The 19173-nt window shown below is 40.6% G+C and overlaps 1 protein-coding gene and 1 long non-coding RNA gene across 2 annotated transcripts in view; one reads left to right on the forward strand and one right to left on the reverse strand.

The window, feature by feature from the left end:
* The window catches only part of ARHGAP35 (Rho GTPase activating protein 35), a 109060-nt gene that overhangs the window by 39186 nt on the left and 50701 nt on the right, over positions 1 to 19173 (reverse strand). Inside the window, exon 3 of the mRNA XM_072966792.1 lies at positions 17962 to 18106. Coding sequence (XP_072822893.1) covers positions 17962 to 18106 — 145 coding nt within the window. The remainder of the gene's footprint in view (positions 1 to 17961; positions 18107 to 19173) is intronic.
* LOC140698048 (uncharacterized) lies at positions 12792 to 13748 on the forward strand. The gene is made up of 2 exons (XR_012075449.1): positions 12792 to 12869; positions 13190 to 13748. It is a non-coding gene; the product is annotated as an uncharacterized lncRNA (long non-coding RNA).

Raw genomic sequence — 19173 nt, forward strand, 5'->3', positions numbered from 1 at the left:
CCAGCTGAATGGCCAACAATTCAATTCAATTCTGACACTAATGACACCTGTAATTGGCATAGACCCCCCAGGTTAAGGGTTCAGTCACACAAGATTGGCCCCCATTTCAGGCACCAGTCACAAGCCCTAGGCCTCTTGTACTTCTGGATGACAGGATATAAATCAGGAGTTCCCACAACTCCTCAGGTTTGATAATTTGCCAAATCAGCTCAAAGAACTCAAGAACACGTTTTACTTAATATTACCGGTTTATTATAAAAGATACAAATTAGGAACAGGAAAATGGAAGAGATGCATAGGGCAAAGTGTAGGGAAAGAGGCATGGAACTTCTATGCTCTCTCAGAGAATGTCACCCTCCCAGCACCTCAACCAAGAAGCTCTCTGAATTCCATCATTTAGGGGTTTTCTGTAGGCTTCATTACGTAGGTATGACTGGTTAAATTATTGGCCTTCAGTGACTGAACTCAGTCTCTAGTCACTTGCCTCTCCCCAGGGGTTGGCGGACAGGACTAAAAATTCCAACCCTCTAATTTTGTCTTGGTCTTTCTGGTGACCAGCCGCATCCTGAAGCTATCTAGGGGCCCCAAGTCATCAGTCATCCCTAGCTTTTAAAGAGACTCATCAGTCCAGAGATATCAATGGTTTTAGGAGCTGTGTGCCAGAACCTGGGGATAAAGACCAAATATCTATTTCCCATTATGTCACACCAAGTATGATTTATTCTAGGACTGCTCAAGTGGGTCAACAGTAGAAGATTAATTTAATATATTCCCAAATAGATCAAAAGAGAAAAATTATAATGATGGCATCTCTGCATTTTTATAAAAGCTCAAAGGATATTCAATATAATTTAACTCCACTTTTTTTTTTTTTGGCAGGGGGAGGTAATTAGGTTTTATCTATCAATCTATTTAAGGAGGTACAGGGAATTGAACCTAGGACCTCATGCTTGCTAAGCATGCATTCTACCACTTGAGCTATATCCTACCCCCTATTTCTACTCTTGATAAATGAAAAAAACTCTTAGTAAAAAAGGATGGATAGATAAATAATAAATGAAATAAAAAATACTACAGTCAGCATGGAATAAAATAAGGCTATCCACTGTACTAGCATTATGTAACACTATCCTGGAGGACAAATATATTGGCCAATATAGTCAGGGGGAGGGGGAAATCAGAGGAAAAGGAGGTAAATTATAATTATTTACAGATGCTATAACTTATTTACCTAAAAAACCCAAGAAGTTCTATATCTTGATTGTGGTGGTGATTACATAATTGTACATTATTTGTCAAAACTCACTGGGTATACACTTATAATTGGTTTTGTTATAGGTAAATTATATTTCAATAGAGCTGACTGAATAATTTCAAAAACTATTATAAGCAATAAAAAATTCAGTAAGGAGTCTGGGTACAAAATTAATATGCAGAAATCAAAAGCCTTCATCTATATAAACACATACCTATTTCTCCCTTTTATACATGCACCTAAAAAAAAAAACAACAAAAAAACAAAAGCCAAGAACTATATGAAGAGAAGTTTTAAAATGCCCCTGAGGAACAACAACAAAAAATGTAACATCATAAAGATATCAACAGTAAATGTATGATTTAATATGATCTCAGCAGGATTACAAAAGACTTCATAAAGAAAATTAAACAAGTGAGAAAAGCCAAGATAATTCAAAAGTGGCTACCTATAAACTCAGTCATTAAAACAGTGTAGTTCTGGCACATGGATGGATGGGTAGCTAGCTAGCTAGATCACTGAGATGAGAGTGTTCAGAAAGGCACTCCAATGCATATTGTAATTCAGTAGTGTATACTGTAATGTATACAAATAGCTTTAAAAATTAGGAAGATAGGTGATGCAATAAACAATGCTGTCAAATCTGAAATAACGTTGCATCTTTCACAAAATGAATTTCAGATAAAAATAAAACCATAGGGAATGTAAAATAGGGAAGAGCTATGGTAGACTTTCAAAAATAATCTTGGAGTGGGGTAAATGTTTCTAAATATATCAAAAGCTTAGAAGACAAAGGAAACAATAAAAACTTCAAATGTAAAAACAAATGAATACATTCTATAAGAAAGATTATAAAGAAATCAAACAAGGTATCTACAACTTATATACAGACAAAAAAAGTTTGCTAGTTTAGAGGAACTGGAGTGGGGGGCTTAGAGGGAGACTTACCTTTTCACTGCACATTGTCCCACTGCACATTTTACATCAAACACATGATTTAAAAAAAATTAATAGAAGGCAAAGCCTATATTCTGAAATCATCTCTCCTACTACTTTGGGATTGCTGGAGTATTCTCCCTTTTATGAAATAACAGCCATAAAAGATAGTTTAAAAAAATTTAATATCCTTGTTTCGCAGAACAAAAAGCTGGCAACCCTCTGTCACCGCCAAAATGCTGAGGATAACAGTACTGGCCCACCAAATCAAAAAGTCTAGGTACAGACCATGATCAAAATGACAACCTCTTAATAGTTAAGATATGCCAGAAATATGACCAAAGTTGTGATAATCCCGCTCTACCTGGGAAGGCATGGCTGCCAATCACCTCTAATCTTCCTGGCATTATTAGATTGTCTGGGTCACAAGGCTGCTGTAAAGATTAGATGAGATACGTCACCCAGCACATGCCTATTCAAGAGTAACTGAAGGCCTTACTTCTACCTTTCAAATTATGAGACCAATACACCACAATACAAGAACAGCTGCCAAGTTTCATAACTTACAAACACTTCCATGTGTCCCTTCTGTCATCTTCAATATCAGGAAGCACAGGTGAGGCAGACAGCACCTCCATTCCGTACTGAAGAAATGAAGCATAAGAGAGATGAAAGGACCCCAGCTCCCTCCTCTGGGTTCTCATGGTCTTGAACACAGGCATATCCCTCCTCCTGTACTGATTTCCCCGTTCTCATTTGCTAAGTCCTAAGGGCCAGGACCATATCCCATTCATTGTCTTCTGGACTACTGAAGATTCTCATTGCCTGCATGAGTGAATGACAGATCCAGAACTAAAAGTCAGATGTTTGGATGCCTGCCATCAATCACCCTACCACCACACCAAAATGCCCAACTTCATAAATCTGAAGTCACTGAGAAAGCCTATTTGGAAGAATAAATCATCTAAGCTATACATTTAATAGTTTAAATCAGACTTTACAAGGAAAAAAAAAAGATGAAGGATTGCACCATCTGAATAGCAAGCAGTGTTAGAAGGTCTGCTTTAATAATAGTTAAGTCATTTGTGATTAGTATGTTGAGAGCTATAAACAAGTGTTTCTCAAATACTCAGAAATAGTTGGTTAACTTCAAGAGAATATCTGGATATATCAAATACTGTTTTTTGTCAGCATCCCCATTTAACAGATGAGGAAACTAAGACAGAACTTGCCCCAGATCACAGAGCACATAAGGAGCAGAATTAAGCCTGGCATCCAAACAGACTGATTCCAGTGAGTTGCCTTAACCACTATGCTATATAGTATCTATCTTTTTAAACAACGGTTATAATTGGGTGGCACCATTAAGGCTCATTTTTACTTTCTTCTTTTTATCTTTCAAGAAGAAAAGTATGACAATAATAAAGCAGTTTCCATTTTGTAAAAAAGAACCATTTTTCCCCTAAGTGGTTGAAGAAGTTCCCCTGTAGTCTTGCTTATATTATTTAAATGCTGTGTAAGTCCTTTCCTTCAAAGATCACTATGAAGATGGAGATTCCTTACCCAAAACACAGGAAATATGAAATAGTGATGTTCAGATTAGGAAGATATTGTCAGCCTTACCTAATTGCTGCCAAGAAGGCTGTTGAAAGGCTAGCTGTGCGTGGGCAAGGGACAGCTCCTCTGGGGCTCTACCCCTCACTATGACGATGCAATGAAATAATGCTTATAAAGAGCTTAGGACCAGGCCTCCTAAATGTTAATTATCCTCATCATTACTGTTGTTAAAACAGCTACCTCCACATTCCTTCCCTCCGATGATACACACTCGGCCCATTTTAATGTTTTTCAAACTAGCCTAACTTGTCATTAATACCTACACTTACTACTGTACTGTCCCCCCCTCCCATAGCTGTTATCACATGGGTAGGGGCAATTTAGAGCTAAGGGACTTCTTAAAATCAATAGTTGTTATATTTAGTTCAATTCAGATTGGTATTTTCACCTTGTTTTTCTTCATTTAGTCTTAGTGATACTGAAACAACAACAACTACTACATAACCTACATTTTTCAAGGCCCAGAAGAATTTTGAATTTACCCAGATTTGGGGTCCTTCATTCTCTTCATGAGTTATAAAGGAATACATGCTCTTCACAGAGTGCCCAAGCTGGGAAGTGAAGTACCTCATTATAGATTAAGTTTCCACAAAAAACAATCTCTTACTGCCAGAGCCCAAATGCTGGCTCCTGACAACCACAACAGAAGAAAGAGTTTACTGTTGTGGCTTTTGAAACACAAAAAACAGATCACAAAACAGAAACACAGATTGTAGCTGCAGTTATCAGGAGCTACATACTAGAAAGGTCTTGTTTCAACCAATTTGCAGATTACCTGAAAAGATAAACTGTGTGAGTTTGTTTTAAACTGTTGGGAGGCCACCAAATTCAAGCAGACAAAGGATTCCAGCCAAGGGTGAAGGAACAAAACTGGGGTGAAATCACAAGGCCTTGCACCATCTTTGTTTGAAAAAGTGGGATTCAACTGTCCAATACCCAAGTCATCTTACACATCAAACAAACCACCTGAGAGCCAAGAGCAACACAAAAGAGTGAGCTTATCTTTTTAGACCAGGATTCTCAAGTGATATTCTTCCATGTCTTCTTCCAGCAGCCTCAGTCCTTCTGACTTTCTGTTGCCTCAATTCCCATTCTTACTGACCCAATTGCTCTCTTCTGGTCATGTAAACACAAAGATCCCTGGCTGCGGTCTCTGGAGGGCTAGGCTCCACAGGGATATATACGTGAAGAAAGGATCAGTCCATACCTCAAGGATCTTAGGAGTTCTGATGTCTGCAACAATTACTGTGCCATCTGTGTTCTTCTGGTTGGGCTACTATGACAAAATATCATAGACAGGGTGGCTTAAATAACAGAAATGTATTCTCTCACAGTTCTAGAAGCTGGGAAGTCCAAGATCAAGGTGCTAGCAAATTTGGTTTCTGGTGAGAGCTCTCATGTCTCTTCTTACAAGGACACTAACCCTATTAGACCAGGGCCCCACCCTTATGACCTCATTTAACCTTAATACATGGGGAAATCTGCTATAACAGGCATGTTTAGAGAGGGAAGGCTTTAGAAAGAGTAAGGATTTGTTCAGGTGGGAGGCGAAATAACATGTGAGACAGAACAATGATGAGTAAAGACATGGAGGCATGAAACTGAAAAGCGTGAAGAAAGATGAGGTTGGAAAAGCCAGTCAGAATCAGGAAGTAACCCATCTACTTCCCATTTCTTGCATTCTTCTAGTTTGAGCTCTAATCCAGGCTGTTCCCATGCTAAAGTTATATACCTCCATCCACCCTTTCAGGTCTAAGCAAAGCTGAACTCCTGCCAGCATGGGTGAGAAAGAAAGGGCAGAATGGAGAAAGATCTGCAGAAAGGCAGCTAGATCAAGTGCATTCAAGTCCTCAAGGGTCAGTGCTGTTCTCCACATGGTGGCCAGTTATTTTATTAAACAAAGGCTAACTACTGTTCCTTCACTCAAAACTCTCCAATGGCTTCTTACCTCACTCAAAGTAAAAGCCAAGATCCTTACCAGGAATCTTTCAATCTCAGGAATTTTACACTTGCTGTTCTCTGGAAGGTCCCTTCCCCAGGTAATGGCATGGCTCGGTCCCTCCCTCACTTCAGGCTCTCATCAATGACTCTCCTCCAGCCCTCTGTATCTAAGATTTTAACCCTCACCCTAGACATTTCACATACCACTTTCCTGTTTCATTTTTTTCCTCTCAAGCACTAAGATTCTTTCTATTTTGTTATCACTGTCTTTCCCACTAGACTGCAGTGTACACTGCATGAGGGCAAGGACTTTTATCTCTTTTGTCCAATACTGTATCATCAGCATCTTGAACAGTGCATAGCACACAGTATATAAGGTGCTCAATCTCTCTGTGCTGAATGAATGAGAAGAGGACAGGAGCCTCGCAGTTCTAAGCACTGGAGTTCCTCTGGCACTTTGGAACCAGGCAGAGAAATAAATGCAGAGTTATCTAAAAAGTAAAGTAAAATGGAGGTGAAGATAGCTCTGTGGAAAAAGATTCCCTGGTATTTATCACAGCCCGAGTAAGTATGGAGAAGATTTAAAACAACATGTAACAAACATCCCTGACTGTTAAGGAGTGAACATCTAAAAAAGGACTCAAAACCAATCCATGAAATAATAAGAGGACAAGCAAGAAGTTAATACTGAAAATTTCACCACAAAATAACAAAGTCTCCCCTTTTCTGAATGTTGATTATATGCCAGGCCAAATACCTTATACACATAATCTCAGTCAATCCTCACAGCCCTAATAAAGTGGGTATTATCAGTAGCTGCATTTTACAGAGGAAGCACAGAGCTCAGAGGCGCGAAGCAGTTTAACTAAGAAAAGTAGAAGAGCTGGGATTTTGAACCGAGTGTAACTGGTTCCAAAGTCCATGCTTGACCCGTCTGGCTATCAGGCCCTCTGAAATTCAACAAGGGGAGTGCGTCAACGGGCTACTCTCCCTGGAGGGGGAGGACTGGGCTGGACGTTGAAGGCGAGGTGCCTCTACACGGGGCAAGGGAACAAAGTCCAGCGGACAGCAGGGCTTGGCAACTGAACGAGCGCTCCAGCAAGCTGAGAGGCCCAACAAGAGTGGAAGATGCACCTTAGTACCAATGATAAGAGCAGCAGCAACAAATGCTAACTGATCACTTACAAACTGCCAGGTACTGTACTATCTTTGTCCTCATTTTACAGTCCAGGAAACTGAGTCACAGAGAGGTTAAACACTTGTTCACAAACAGCAGAATGGAGACTTAAATCCAGGCAGTTCGGCTTCAGGTTCATCCTGTACAGATTGGTCAGCAGCAAGAAAACAGGGGGGAAAAGGCCACCAAAACATACATAACGTGTACTGCACATGCACACAGTTCCCACGGGCACACGGCAGAAGTTCTCACTTGGCTTCTCCGTGGCCTGTCCCCCAGTAACTGATAACAGTTGCACTCTGTCCTCTCCCTACCTCCACTCTCTGCCATTTAATCATTGGCCCTGATGTGCTTGTTGCTAGGCTGTCTCCCAAAGGCCTCTGATTTAATGGCAAGCGTTTCTCCCCAAAGATGCTACCCTCAATTAGTGGTGAAATTTAAATCTGCCATGCAGAAAGCACTCTGATCATTTACCCAGGCAAATGAGCTCAATCAGAAGGAAGGTCACAGCTCTAAGCATTCTGTCAAAGATCATTTTTATAGAGGGCTTCCATTTGGCACAGAGGAGCCGTGGGCCACCCCTGACCTGAGAACAAAGCAGACAAGCTGATCTCTAGCCACAGCTGCAGGGCTCCATGCTCACCCTCAGAGACAGTAGGGTAACAGCCTGGCTTCCAGACTGCCTCACCCTTCCTCCCCTTACAAACTGCCCACAGGGCTGAACCTTTCATTTTAGAATCTCACTGGTAGGTGTCAATAAGCACACCTACTTATCTCTGCTACAAATGGATAAACCTTACTCAGGGAGCAATGCCCTATGATGGACCATCAAGTAAAAGCCACAGGGTTATCAAGATCTGTGCTAACCACAGTCTCAACTCAAAACCACAGGGAGAGCCCCAGCGTAGAAAAGGGCTGCACCACTACACAAGGTATTGGAAGAATTCAAGATCCTCCCAGCCAGGCACATTTTGCAAATGGGAATGATCTAGCTGCCAGAAGAATGTGCAGCTTTGTGCACCCACATACACCCTTGCCAGAATGCCCCTTACCCCTTAAAAGACAGGAAACACAAAGCCATAAATAAGTAGCACAGAGATTCCCCTTACTGCTTTAGCCTCAGCCTCAGATTTATTACCCCTCCAGGGACTGAAATTGCTTCAAGACATCTTTTAAACCAACATCTTCAACATGCTAAAATTAATTATTGAAAACTACCTTATTCCTGGCTCCTGGGTATATATTCAAAGTATGTGAGTGCATATATATGTACCAAAAGTCATGTACAAAAATGTTCAGCAGCACTATACCTAACAGCTCAAAACTGGAAAGTGCCCAAATATCCAGGAAGAGTAGAATGAATAAATAAACTATAGACTGTTCATATGATGTAACAGTATACAGTAATGAGAATTAATGATTCATACAACCATGAGTAAATTTACGGATTCAACCACAGAAGAATCTCACAGACATAATGTTGAGTGAAAAAAGCTAGATCAAAACTATGCATTTGGTATGACTCCCTTATTAAAGTACAAAAGCAGGCAAAATTATTCTGTAACTGTTAGAAGCCAGGGTAGTAGTTCTCTCTGGTAAGTTTCAGAGGAGGCTAGTCATCTTCTGTTTCATCTGGGTACTGGTTACACAGGTTGTGTTCAGTTTGTGGCTATTCACTGAGCTGTACTTATGATGGGTGCACTCTTCTTAATGGATACTACACTTCAATGAGAAGTTTTAAGAAACTGCCTACAGACATTGTCTAGTCTCATCTATTACTACTTGGGGGAAGTATCCTGTTTGAATTTCCACAACCACAGCAAGTCAGTATAACAGGAGCTACCAAAATGATGGCCAACATCAACTGAGTGATTACTATGTACCAGTCATTATGCTAAGAACACTGAAAACAGGAGTTCATTTAACTGTAAAAAATTCCCTTTGAAAGAGCCATTATTTTTATTCCCAGTTTGAAGGAACAGGAAAATGAGGCTTAGACAGCTTAAGGCCAACTACCGTGTGGGAAAGTCAGGAACACCAGAGGTGATTCAAAAGCTCATGGACTTAACACTTGGCTATTCCAATGGGAAAGGGGTCATGTTACAAATGCAAAAGTTGCATTAGGCTCCCAAATTTTCTTTTTCATGACAATAACCTTTTTTATTGAGTCAAGGCCAGCTGTCTTGCAAAATATATCACATTCTGGATTTGTCTGATTGTTTCCTCATGATAAGGTTAGGATGAAATATTTTTGGCAAGAAGGCAGCACACAGTGTTAGGCTGAACTGCTACTGAGGCTCTGATCACTTTGTTAAAGTGGTAACTCCCATCTCTCTCCATTCTAAAGGTACATTTCCCCTTTGCAGTTAGTAATTAGTATGCTGAGTGGTATTCTGAGACCATGCAAATACCAAGTTTCCTCAATACTTTGCCCCAGTGATTTAAAAAAAAAAATCAACCATTGAGGCATAATTTATATACAATAAACTGTATCCATTAAAAGTATACAATTTGATAATTCTGAAATACATACATGAGTAAAATCATCACCAAATCAAGATATGGAATACATCCATCACCCCCCAGTTTTCCCATGCCCTTTTGCAATCAATTCTTTTTGCCATTCCTAGCTCCAAGGCAACCACTGATCTGTCTCCTGTCATTAAAGATTAGTCTGCATTTTCCAGAGCCATATATAATTGGAATCATAATTTGTAGTCTTTTGTGTCTGCCTTCTGTCACTCTCAGCATATAATGATTTTGAGATCTGACAATGTTGCTACGTGTAGCAGTAACTCATTCCTTATGGCCTGTGAGTAGTATTCTAGTGGATAAATGCACCAGTTAGTTTGTTTATTCACCTCAACAGCAGCGGTGTGGCAAGGGTTTTAACTGCTCCGTATCATTACTTGGTCTTTCCTGTCGGTTGTTTTAGTCTCCAGTGATTTTAAAATCCAACAGTGTTCCTTGTCTGAATTAATTATTCATTCGTGTGATTATGTCTCTCTCTCTTACCCCTGGACATCATGAGGCAACATTAGTTCAACATGATGCCAAACACTAATTAATGTATTAATAAATTAATTCAATAAATATCTGTTGAATGAATGGAATCTGCCATCCATCCACCCCCTCCAATCAAAAGATGGTAAGCTAAGTATTTTTAGATCTACTAACAGCTTATCAGGAAATTTCTGGCTTTCTACCCACTTGGTGCAGTATCTGGATTCTCCCACTCAACTAGAGATGAGAGGTCAAGCTTGAATGACCCAATTCTGCTGCCCATCAAGGAGTGTCCCTGGAAAGCAGACAGAAAAAACCCCTCTTGCATTACGCAGCCTGCAAAGTATAGGCACTAAAACCCCAACACAGGGTTGTGTGGCTCAATTCCAGGCCTTCCAGCAAAGGGCTTTCGGAAACAAATGTGAATTTCAACCGTAATATTGTGCCCAGGTGGGTGCTGCCTTGAAAGGCAGAGTCCTGGTTCTGTTACCAGATTTTGGGGTAGGATTCCCCTCAGAGAGCAAGAGGAGAAAATATAAATGCTGCCACCTTCTCTCTAGCCAGGTAACACTTTATTGACACCGAGGCCCTCCCTACAGGGATAAAAGACTGCGATATACCCTGACCCCCTCCCAAGGGCCACCTTCCCACCAAGTCTGGATTCTTACAGCAACAAAACAACCTCCTGTGAAATGAGATCACATACACCAAGTACCCAGTACAATGCCTGGATCATAGCAAGCACTCAATAAATGTGTCAAGAATAGAAAATGGGGAGAGTTAATGTGAAGGCAGACCATCTTTGACATTATTATTTTAAATAGCTGCAGGCTTTCTTGACTACAGGAAGTTTTTCATTTCACGGAGACTAACAGAAATTAAGATGCACTAACAAAACCAAAGCCTATCAGTTATTTATACAGTATGGTCTGAATACATTATAATTCAAGGAGCAAAAAGAGAGGCTTTCTATCCAAGTGAAACTATTTCTCCCTGGAAACAGTTCTTTTTCTCAGCCCTCTGCAGCATTTGCTAGAGGTGCTAGGGATTGGTCACCTCTCAGTAAGCAAAGCAATTAAGAAAAGGACTACTAGATGTCAAATAATTTTTGCACTGTCACCTGCCCCCTCCCGCAGCCAAAAGAAAAAAGTTAACAAATCACATAAAGAGGGAGCAAGGAGATTTGGCCTCACACATTATTCAAAGAAATCATTCCTAGAGAATGCTACTTTTAGTTAAATGACTGACAAGTGAGGCTTCAGGCCTGGGGAATACATGCAGCAGAGCCCAGATGAGCAGGGTAAGAGGCATTCAGCCTCCAGGATACTAGACCTTTTGGGATGGGCAGGAGTGACACCTGACGCTCCCTTAAGAGGTTTCTATGTGGTAGGACGTGGATATTTCTCCCTAAGTGCGGGAAGGAAACCTTGACTCAAAACTGGCCCAGAGATCCCAGATTTAAAAGCTTAGTTTTGTGACCACAGTGAGGTGTAAAGATAGCATACTTATTCTGAGAAATTACTCTCAAGAGGATTGTGAGTAGGCTTTAAAAGTAAGTCTTCACCCCAACTCCAGTGAGATAAACTCTGTCCAGAAGTGAATATTCCTACTTCCTGCCATGTATCAGACATCTCAGATTAGCTTGGCCAATGCTCTCTCTCACTGAGGAGTCCTGCTGCTACAGAGGGGCAGCAGTGACGCCATTGCCCCAACAAATTTTCCATTTGGATGAAAAATGGAAGAAAAAGCTTTCTAGCCAGAAATGTAAAGTCAGTCTGACCCCGAGTCAGTGCCCACCCCCTTCCCCGCCATGGTGACCCCAGAGCAGCTGCAGTAGTTACATGCCCTTTTCCAGCCCTCCCATGTAACCGGAGCTGAGAGAGTGAACAATCTAATATCCTATTAGCACAGCAAGCAGAGAGGTTGTCCCTGGGCCTGGACTGGGCTAAAAGCATCTGTAAATCAATCTGAAAGCTGTTCTACCTACTGGTTATTTCTTGAACACATTCCAATTTTAGACAATATTAAACAAGGATAAACGAATGGTCAGAAAGTTCAGGAAAAGACAGGTGCAAACCGGAACCAACCTCCACCCACAATGTTATGAGCTAGCCTACGAATATGGGGGAGGATCTCCAACAGGGTCCTGGTAATAGCAGGATCAGCACGTTTTGAGGCAAGAAGGCAGCGATCCTTCCTCTGTGATTCATGTTTAGGAGGAGTTGGCAATTTACTCACAAAACATGGGGCTGGGACCTGGGAGTCACAGGAACCTGCCATGGGCCACCTCTGGAATGTGGAGTTGGCTGCCAACAAAGCTTCTCTCCCTGTACTCCCAGAGACTCCCTCTGAACCCAACTTCGCCACCTTCTTCTTAGGTCAAAAGTTAAAATGCAGTTGGCCTGGAGATGAAATTTTAAGACAATGCCTAAGATACAACAGTATTAAATTAAAACAAAAAAACAAGCTGGAGAACAGCAGGTACACTACTTCATGTTTTTAAACATTTTGGGGAGCAGTATTAGCAGAAAACACAGCCCAACTATTAATGCTGATTACTTCTGGAGATCTGGGATTATAAAGGACTTTCACTTTGTTACATACTGTTATATATATACCTATATAACATCTATGTTTATAATGATTACATTTTTTACAGTGAGCAAATACATTAGTCTTGTAATAAAAAATATTTTTAAGGTGAAGGGATAGTTCAAGTTATCCCAATTCATAACGGTCATGCCATTTCCTCTCCACCACAAGGTTTTGGTTTTGTTTGGCTTCTATTGTGACACTGGCTGTGACATGGCAGGTGGGTAGCAACACAGGCCCTGAGGCACGAAAGGCCTCACCATAACCGGCAGGAGATTGAACTCCCAAGCACTTCCCTTGAAAGTGATGACGCAATATTTTATTTGCCTGGATGAGGACAGTACCAGGGTGCGTAAGATGGGACACAAAAACAGGGACACAATGACTTTTGACTTTGAACTGCATGGGGCAGGGCAGTCTTGGCAAACAAGTTTCATTTGGAATATCACCTCCAATAGTGATTGCCTGGACTACCATGAGGAAACTTGTACCACGAGCAAGAGAGGGAGAGGTGGGATGGGGTGGTCGGATGTCAGCACAGGCTTTCCTTAAGAAAAATGTAAGTTCAGTATAAATCAGTCAGAACTGGGGAAAAAAATCCCTAATCCATAAATCATCCAATTAATCATTCACCAAAATCTTACAGAGTCCCTATGCCCAATTCACAGATGTGCTCTGTCCAGGGAAGGAGGCAGCAGTCTTGTTGCTCCGTCCGTCCACCATGTCTTCAGTCCCAGCCCTTGTCTCAGACAAGAGCCATGTGATGAAGTGGTCACGAGTGGCGTCAGAAGGGGGCTGAGGACAATGGAGATGTACAGACAGCACACCACATAATGCGACATTCTACAAGACAGCTGTCTAGACTCTTCAAAAAAAAGTCATGAAAAAAAAAGAGGCAGGGAGAACTGTTCTGGACTGAAAGGAACTAAGGAGGCTATAACTAAATGCACTGTGAATACTGATTGACTCCTAGAACAAAATGCTCAGCTATCAGATACAGTTCTAAGTGAACTGAGTAAATTTAAACATAAACTGTATACGAAATACTACTGAATTAATGCTAATATTCTTAAAAGTGATAATATTCTTGCAGTGATGGAAGAGACAATCCTTAAGCTTAGAGACATATGCTGAGATTTTCAGGAGTGACGTGACATAGTGTCTGCAGCTCATTTTCAAATGGTTTAACAACAATAAATATTATGGGGAGAAAGGGCAAAATGTTAACCACTGGTGAGTACTGGGTAATTATTGTACTACTCTTTTCAATAGGTTTTACCACTTTCAAATTTAAAAGTTAGGGATAATTGACATTTAACAGTAGTCTGATAGGCCACAGGAAGGACGACCAAGTGTATTATGGGGGAAGCTAACAGCGACAAGCAGCACGCACCGAGCACGTCCGTGTGCCAGGTGCCACGCTCTGCATCCAAAAGGCAAGTCCCCTGAACCCTGGCGGCGGCATGAGGAGGCAGGTCCTGTCATCACCCTCAGTTTACAGATGAGCAAATGGCAGAACAGAGATTCCAAACGTGATCTAACTGCAGATCTGAAGCTCTACATCACTCTTCCCAAATGCCTCTTCTACTGAATCTGTTTTAAGTACACTAGGAGAAAATGCTACATGGGCCCAAGAATAGGGAAATGTTTAAACCATGTGTGTTACAGCCATGTAACAGAACACTGTACAGCAATTCAAAGTCATATTTTTACAGAGTATTTAATGACAGGGGAACATGCTCATAGAACAGTATTGGTTTAAAAAGCAATGGTTGTCAAAAAATGGTCCTCCAACATAACTCTTCGTTACTGAATTCTTTTTTCCACAGGAAAACAGGAGTAGGTAAGCCGGTAAACTGAGGGCTCTTTAGTCTTACCTGAGTTATGTTCAAAATTTTTTGAGAACTATCATACCACATACTCTGAATTATGTAAAAGTAAAAACCTATACAAATGCAGAGAACTAAGACTACAAGAAAATAGTGGAACATCAATGAATCTTTAAATTCTTTTTCATAGTTTTTGCCTTTTGTTGAATTTCTACAATGAACATGCTTTAATTTGTAAAGAGGAAAAAAGTTCGCCCCCAACACACACACTAAACTCACATTTAATATTTTTCCTGAAATTCTATAAAAGTATAAACTAATGCCAATGAGGGGATGTATATGACCAAAATTTAAAAGAAAAAAGAAAGACAAGGAGAACAATGGAATTAAGGTACTCCAGGATGAAAACCAATCATTCTACCCACAATTAACGTATATCATGTGTCAGGTTCTCCAAGACGAGAAGAGAGAATCCTATTCTCAAGAAGTTGAAACGTGCTGAGAACTACCAGGGAGGTCACATTTGAAGTGCTACTGGGGGTGGGGGAATCTTGAAGAATGAGGACAAGTTCCAGAGGCAAGCAGGAATGTGGGACACGTTTCAAACCACATGAAGGGCGTATGCAAAGCAGAGTAACACAAAAAAATTCTGCTTGGGCCATATCTTCTAATACATTGTGTGTATTCTTGTAAAACAATTTTAAAATTAATGCCTACGGTAGTATAAAACAGAAAGAAGGAGTGGGACAGAGGGAGGGAAAGAGGAAAGGACAGAGGCAGGAGAGCAGGCAGACCCCACGGCACAACAGGACTGCAGTACTGCGTATGGAAAGGAGTCAAGAGAGTGCCAGCATCTGCTAGGCGATGAGGAACCAAGAAGAGGTTTATATAGAGGAACTGTCACATAATCAGGATGGACTGAGAAGGAGGGTGACGGTGAGACAGGAAATGAAGTGGCGGGGACAGAGCCAAGAAGACGACAAGGGAGAAGCGACACATTTGAGAACAGATTAGGTGAGTCAGAGAGGACTCTGAAGCTCCAAGCTTTTTGGTGACAGGGTGAGCAGTGGCGCAATCTAATAGAGCTTTAAGAGAAGCAGCAGCCCAGTGGTGGCTGTGGTGGACTAGGGGCAGGGCTGAAGAGGCAGAAGAGCAGAGAGAGGTATAGTTTTGTCACTGGATGTTAAACAAGTTAATCACAGTGGAAGAGTCAGAGAAGCAAGTGCGTATAGTAGGTCAAGACCACTGATGTGCTCAGTTTGTGGACATCGTGGATAAATCAGGCATCCGGTGCTACCACAGGTAAGCCAGACGAGGAGCCCATTCACAAAAGGATCCCCCTGAAAATGGAAAGCTCTCCCTGACAGAATTCTAACTAATAAATGATTTAAAAAAAAAATAGGGCATTGGAAAAACTAAGGTGACCATTGACTGAGGCAAGAATCATCAATAGATGCTAAAGCTAGTAGGTGAAAATATTACGAGAAACCAGATACTTGCAGAGTCTCAAAGCATCTCCCTACAAAATGCTTACTTATACAAAGGGGGATAAGAGTAGCTTTATAGTGGAGAAGCTTGGCAGACACCACCACCTTAATCAAGGGATCAAAGAGAACGTCTCCAGGGATGGGAAAAATCGACAACACATGCCACCTGGTATGATGCACTGAGAAGGACACAGCCTTGTTTCCCAGCTATGTCTGCTGAAGGTATAAACGTGAACCTAACCATAGGGAAACATCAAAAACAAGAAACAAAACCCTCAAGTTCAGGAACCTCCTACAAAATAACTGATCTGTATTCTTTAAAACTATCAAGGCCATGAAAAACAGATAAATTGAACTGTTCTAGTTTAAAAGAGACTAAAGAGACTTGATAATTAAACATAACACATGGTCTGAGATTAGGTCCAGGACCAAAATATTTTTTGTCTTTTGCTATTAAAGGATGTTACTGTGACAACTGATGATATGAAAACATCTACAGATTAGATAGGTTAATACTGGGTTAATCGTAACGTCTTAATTTTGATAAAAGCATGGTGGTTATATAAAGAGAATGTTTTGAGGAAATGCCCACTGAAGTGTTTAGAAGTAAAGGTGCATCATATCTATAACTTTCAAACATTTAAGAAAAAAAGATACAAATATATAGAAAGAAAGAATGGTACAGGGAATGTGGTGAAATGTTAACATTTAGGGAACCTGGGAACTGTCATAACTTTCAATTTGTTACAACTTAAAATTTTGGTATCTTTTCCATAAATATGAAATCATTTCAAAATAACAAGTTAAGGAAAAAAGGCTTCCATGCCCACCCTCGCCTCCCCAAATGATATAAAACTACCTCTCCAAAGTGTTGGTCAGCAAGGAGAGGCCTGAATCACTTAAACTTACTTCCTATATATTTTCTCCTTGACCAAGGGAGAGATGCCAGGAAGAAACTAATATAAAACCAATGTCAAGAAGATGGACACTGACAAAAGGTTTTGGGTACAGAAAGGACTAAACAAAGCTACCAATCTGCTATGATTATGCAAAGTGCTTACTGTGATTCGACCCTGCTGTAGTGCAGAGAAAACCCTGAAAATAAGTCCAGTCTTTAGAGAGCTTCAATTTGAAACCTATTTTCCCAGATTTGACACATCCTGAGAAAACATTATCATCACTTAGCTTACTATGATGCTGCTGAAATTATCAGCAGAGCTTGGTAGTTGTCCACAGCATGCAATACTTACATCATTACAGGTGATACTGAAATTAAAAACACATAGGGAGCCTGTAACTTGGTTTCAAATTAGCATAAGTCTATATTCTTGAGTTCAACTATTAATGCTCAAGAATCCGCATAACCATGTGCCCACTGAACGACCATCCAGGAGAAAATCAAGGAAAACAATGACATGAAACTGGAAGCTCCAGGGGTTTCAAAAGAAATGCCAAGGGAACACACTATCGGAGCTTTAAATGAACAGAATAAATATTTTCAACACAATCCAAGAACAATGCAGAAAGTTTTAAGACAGTCAGCCTTTGTGATAACACCAAGTCGTCAGTGGGAACTGAAATGCAGCTGCTTGACTAGAAGATATCTAAGCATCCTAGCTGGATTTTTACCTCAGGAAAAAATTCTATCAGTGTATGAATTTCAGGCACCTGATTGATGGCCAAGGGTTGTTAACAATCACAACTACACATTCCTTTTATTAACCCAAAATGTATTATTACCATTTGTGTCCATTATGGTGCTGAAGTCACTGACAAATAAAACCCTTTCCCTGCTGAGACTTATGTAGGGGACAAACAGGTTGCATGCCACGGCAAGGAACTGGGGTAGCACTGAGAAAGTACCCTAAGCAGCCACAACTGCATTCCTGAGACCAAAACTGCTCCCACACACTTGAAGGCCTAACAGATCCTGCATGACAAGCCTCAAAACTACACGAAGGTGGAGGATCCACAAGTCTGACAGCTGTTGGGATTGCTCAGCTTCTTCTGAGAAAGCATCTCACAGAAAATGAGAAATGATTCCAGAATCTCCAGATGGCTTAGCCCTCTAGAATGCATCCTATAGACAGTGAAAGCTGTGATCTGCTCTGAGGTAACACTCACCTATGGCTTCAATGTACTCGATACATCTCTCAATGAAAACAGGAATCGGTTTCTCTGGAGTTACGACAGTTGTTAAGGGCACCCCAAAGTAGTTACTCTCCCAGGTTGCCTTCGTGATGGATGGCCGGGGTTTGGGCTTTGGTTTCTGTTCAGGAAAAGGAAAAGAAAGCACAAAAACAAAGTGAGTCTTTTTTTTTTTTAATATTTTTTATTGATTCATAATCATTTTACAGTGTTGTGTCAAATTCCAGTGTTCAGCACAATTTTTCAGTCATTCATGGACATACACACACTCATTGTCACATTTTTTCTCTGTGATTTATCATAACATTTTGTGTATATTTCCCTGTGCTATACAGTGTAATCTTGTTTATCTATTCTACAATTTTGAAATCCCAGAGTCTTAATTTACAACTCAAACATCAGTAAGGCTTCCAGAGGGGAACTCACAGTGGTGTGGAAACTGCTAGAAAGATTCCAAGCAGGATAGAGACCCACTTACTCATCTCATTAATTTCGTATTTTCTAGATTCCAAGTATCACACAAGCTGCTGGCAAGTTGCCACAGAGTCACACCTTGAGCATGAAACTGCACTATCAGAACAAAGGTGTTTATAAGAAACAGGCCATGTTTATTTAGTAACCACGAGATGACCGCCCAACATCCTTTATCAGAGGTGCAATGGAGTAAACAGGAAGTTTTCCAAACATCCCATACAGATAATGTTTCAAGAAGCCAAACTCTTTTAAAAAGATTAAAAATGGAATTAAAAACTAGTAATTTCCTCCTCCAGAAAAAGAGAAAGGGCATGCATTCTGCTGAAAGCCCCAAGAATTTTCTTTGATACATCAGCCTGGGGTTAATTCCCAATGGCTTCTGCATTAGAAAAGGTTAAAATCAACTAATCAAACATGACAAATAAGATACTTCTTTGGCTTTTCCTCCCCAGCAGTCCACCTTCCTCATGTAGTAGGAAGAGCAGCAGCAGCAGCAACTACATGAGAGCTTATTACTATGTACTAAGCAAGTCCCAGATACTATTTTCTTTTAAACTCTACAACATTCCATTTTACCAAGGAAAAACCTCTCACATGCCTAAATGACACAACTAGTAGTGACAGTGCTGGGATTCAAGCCCAGGAGGGTCCGTCTCCAGAGCCCATGCTCATAAACATTATTGAGATATTCTGCTCCAAAATTATTCAGTCCTT

Source organism: Vicugna pacos, chromosome 9 (genome assembly GCF_048564905.1).
Source record: "Vicugna pacos chromosome 9, VicPac4, whole genome shotgun sequence".
NCBI classification, from domain to species: Eukaryota; Metazoa; Chordata; class Mammalia; order Artiodactyla; family Camelidae; genus Vicugna; species Vicugna pacos.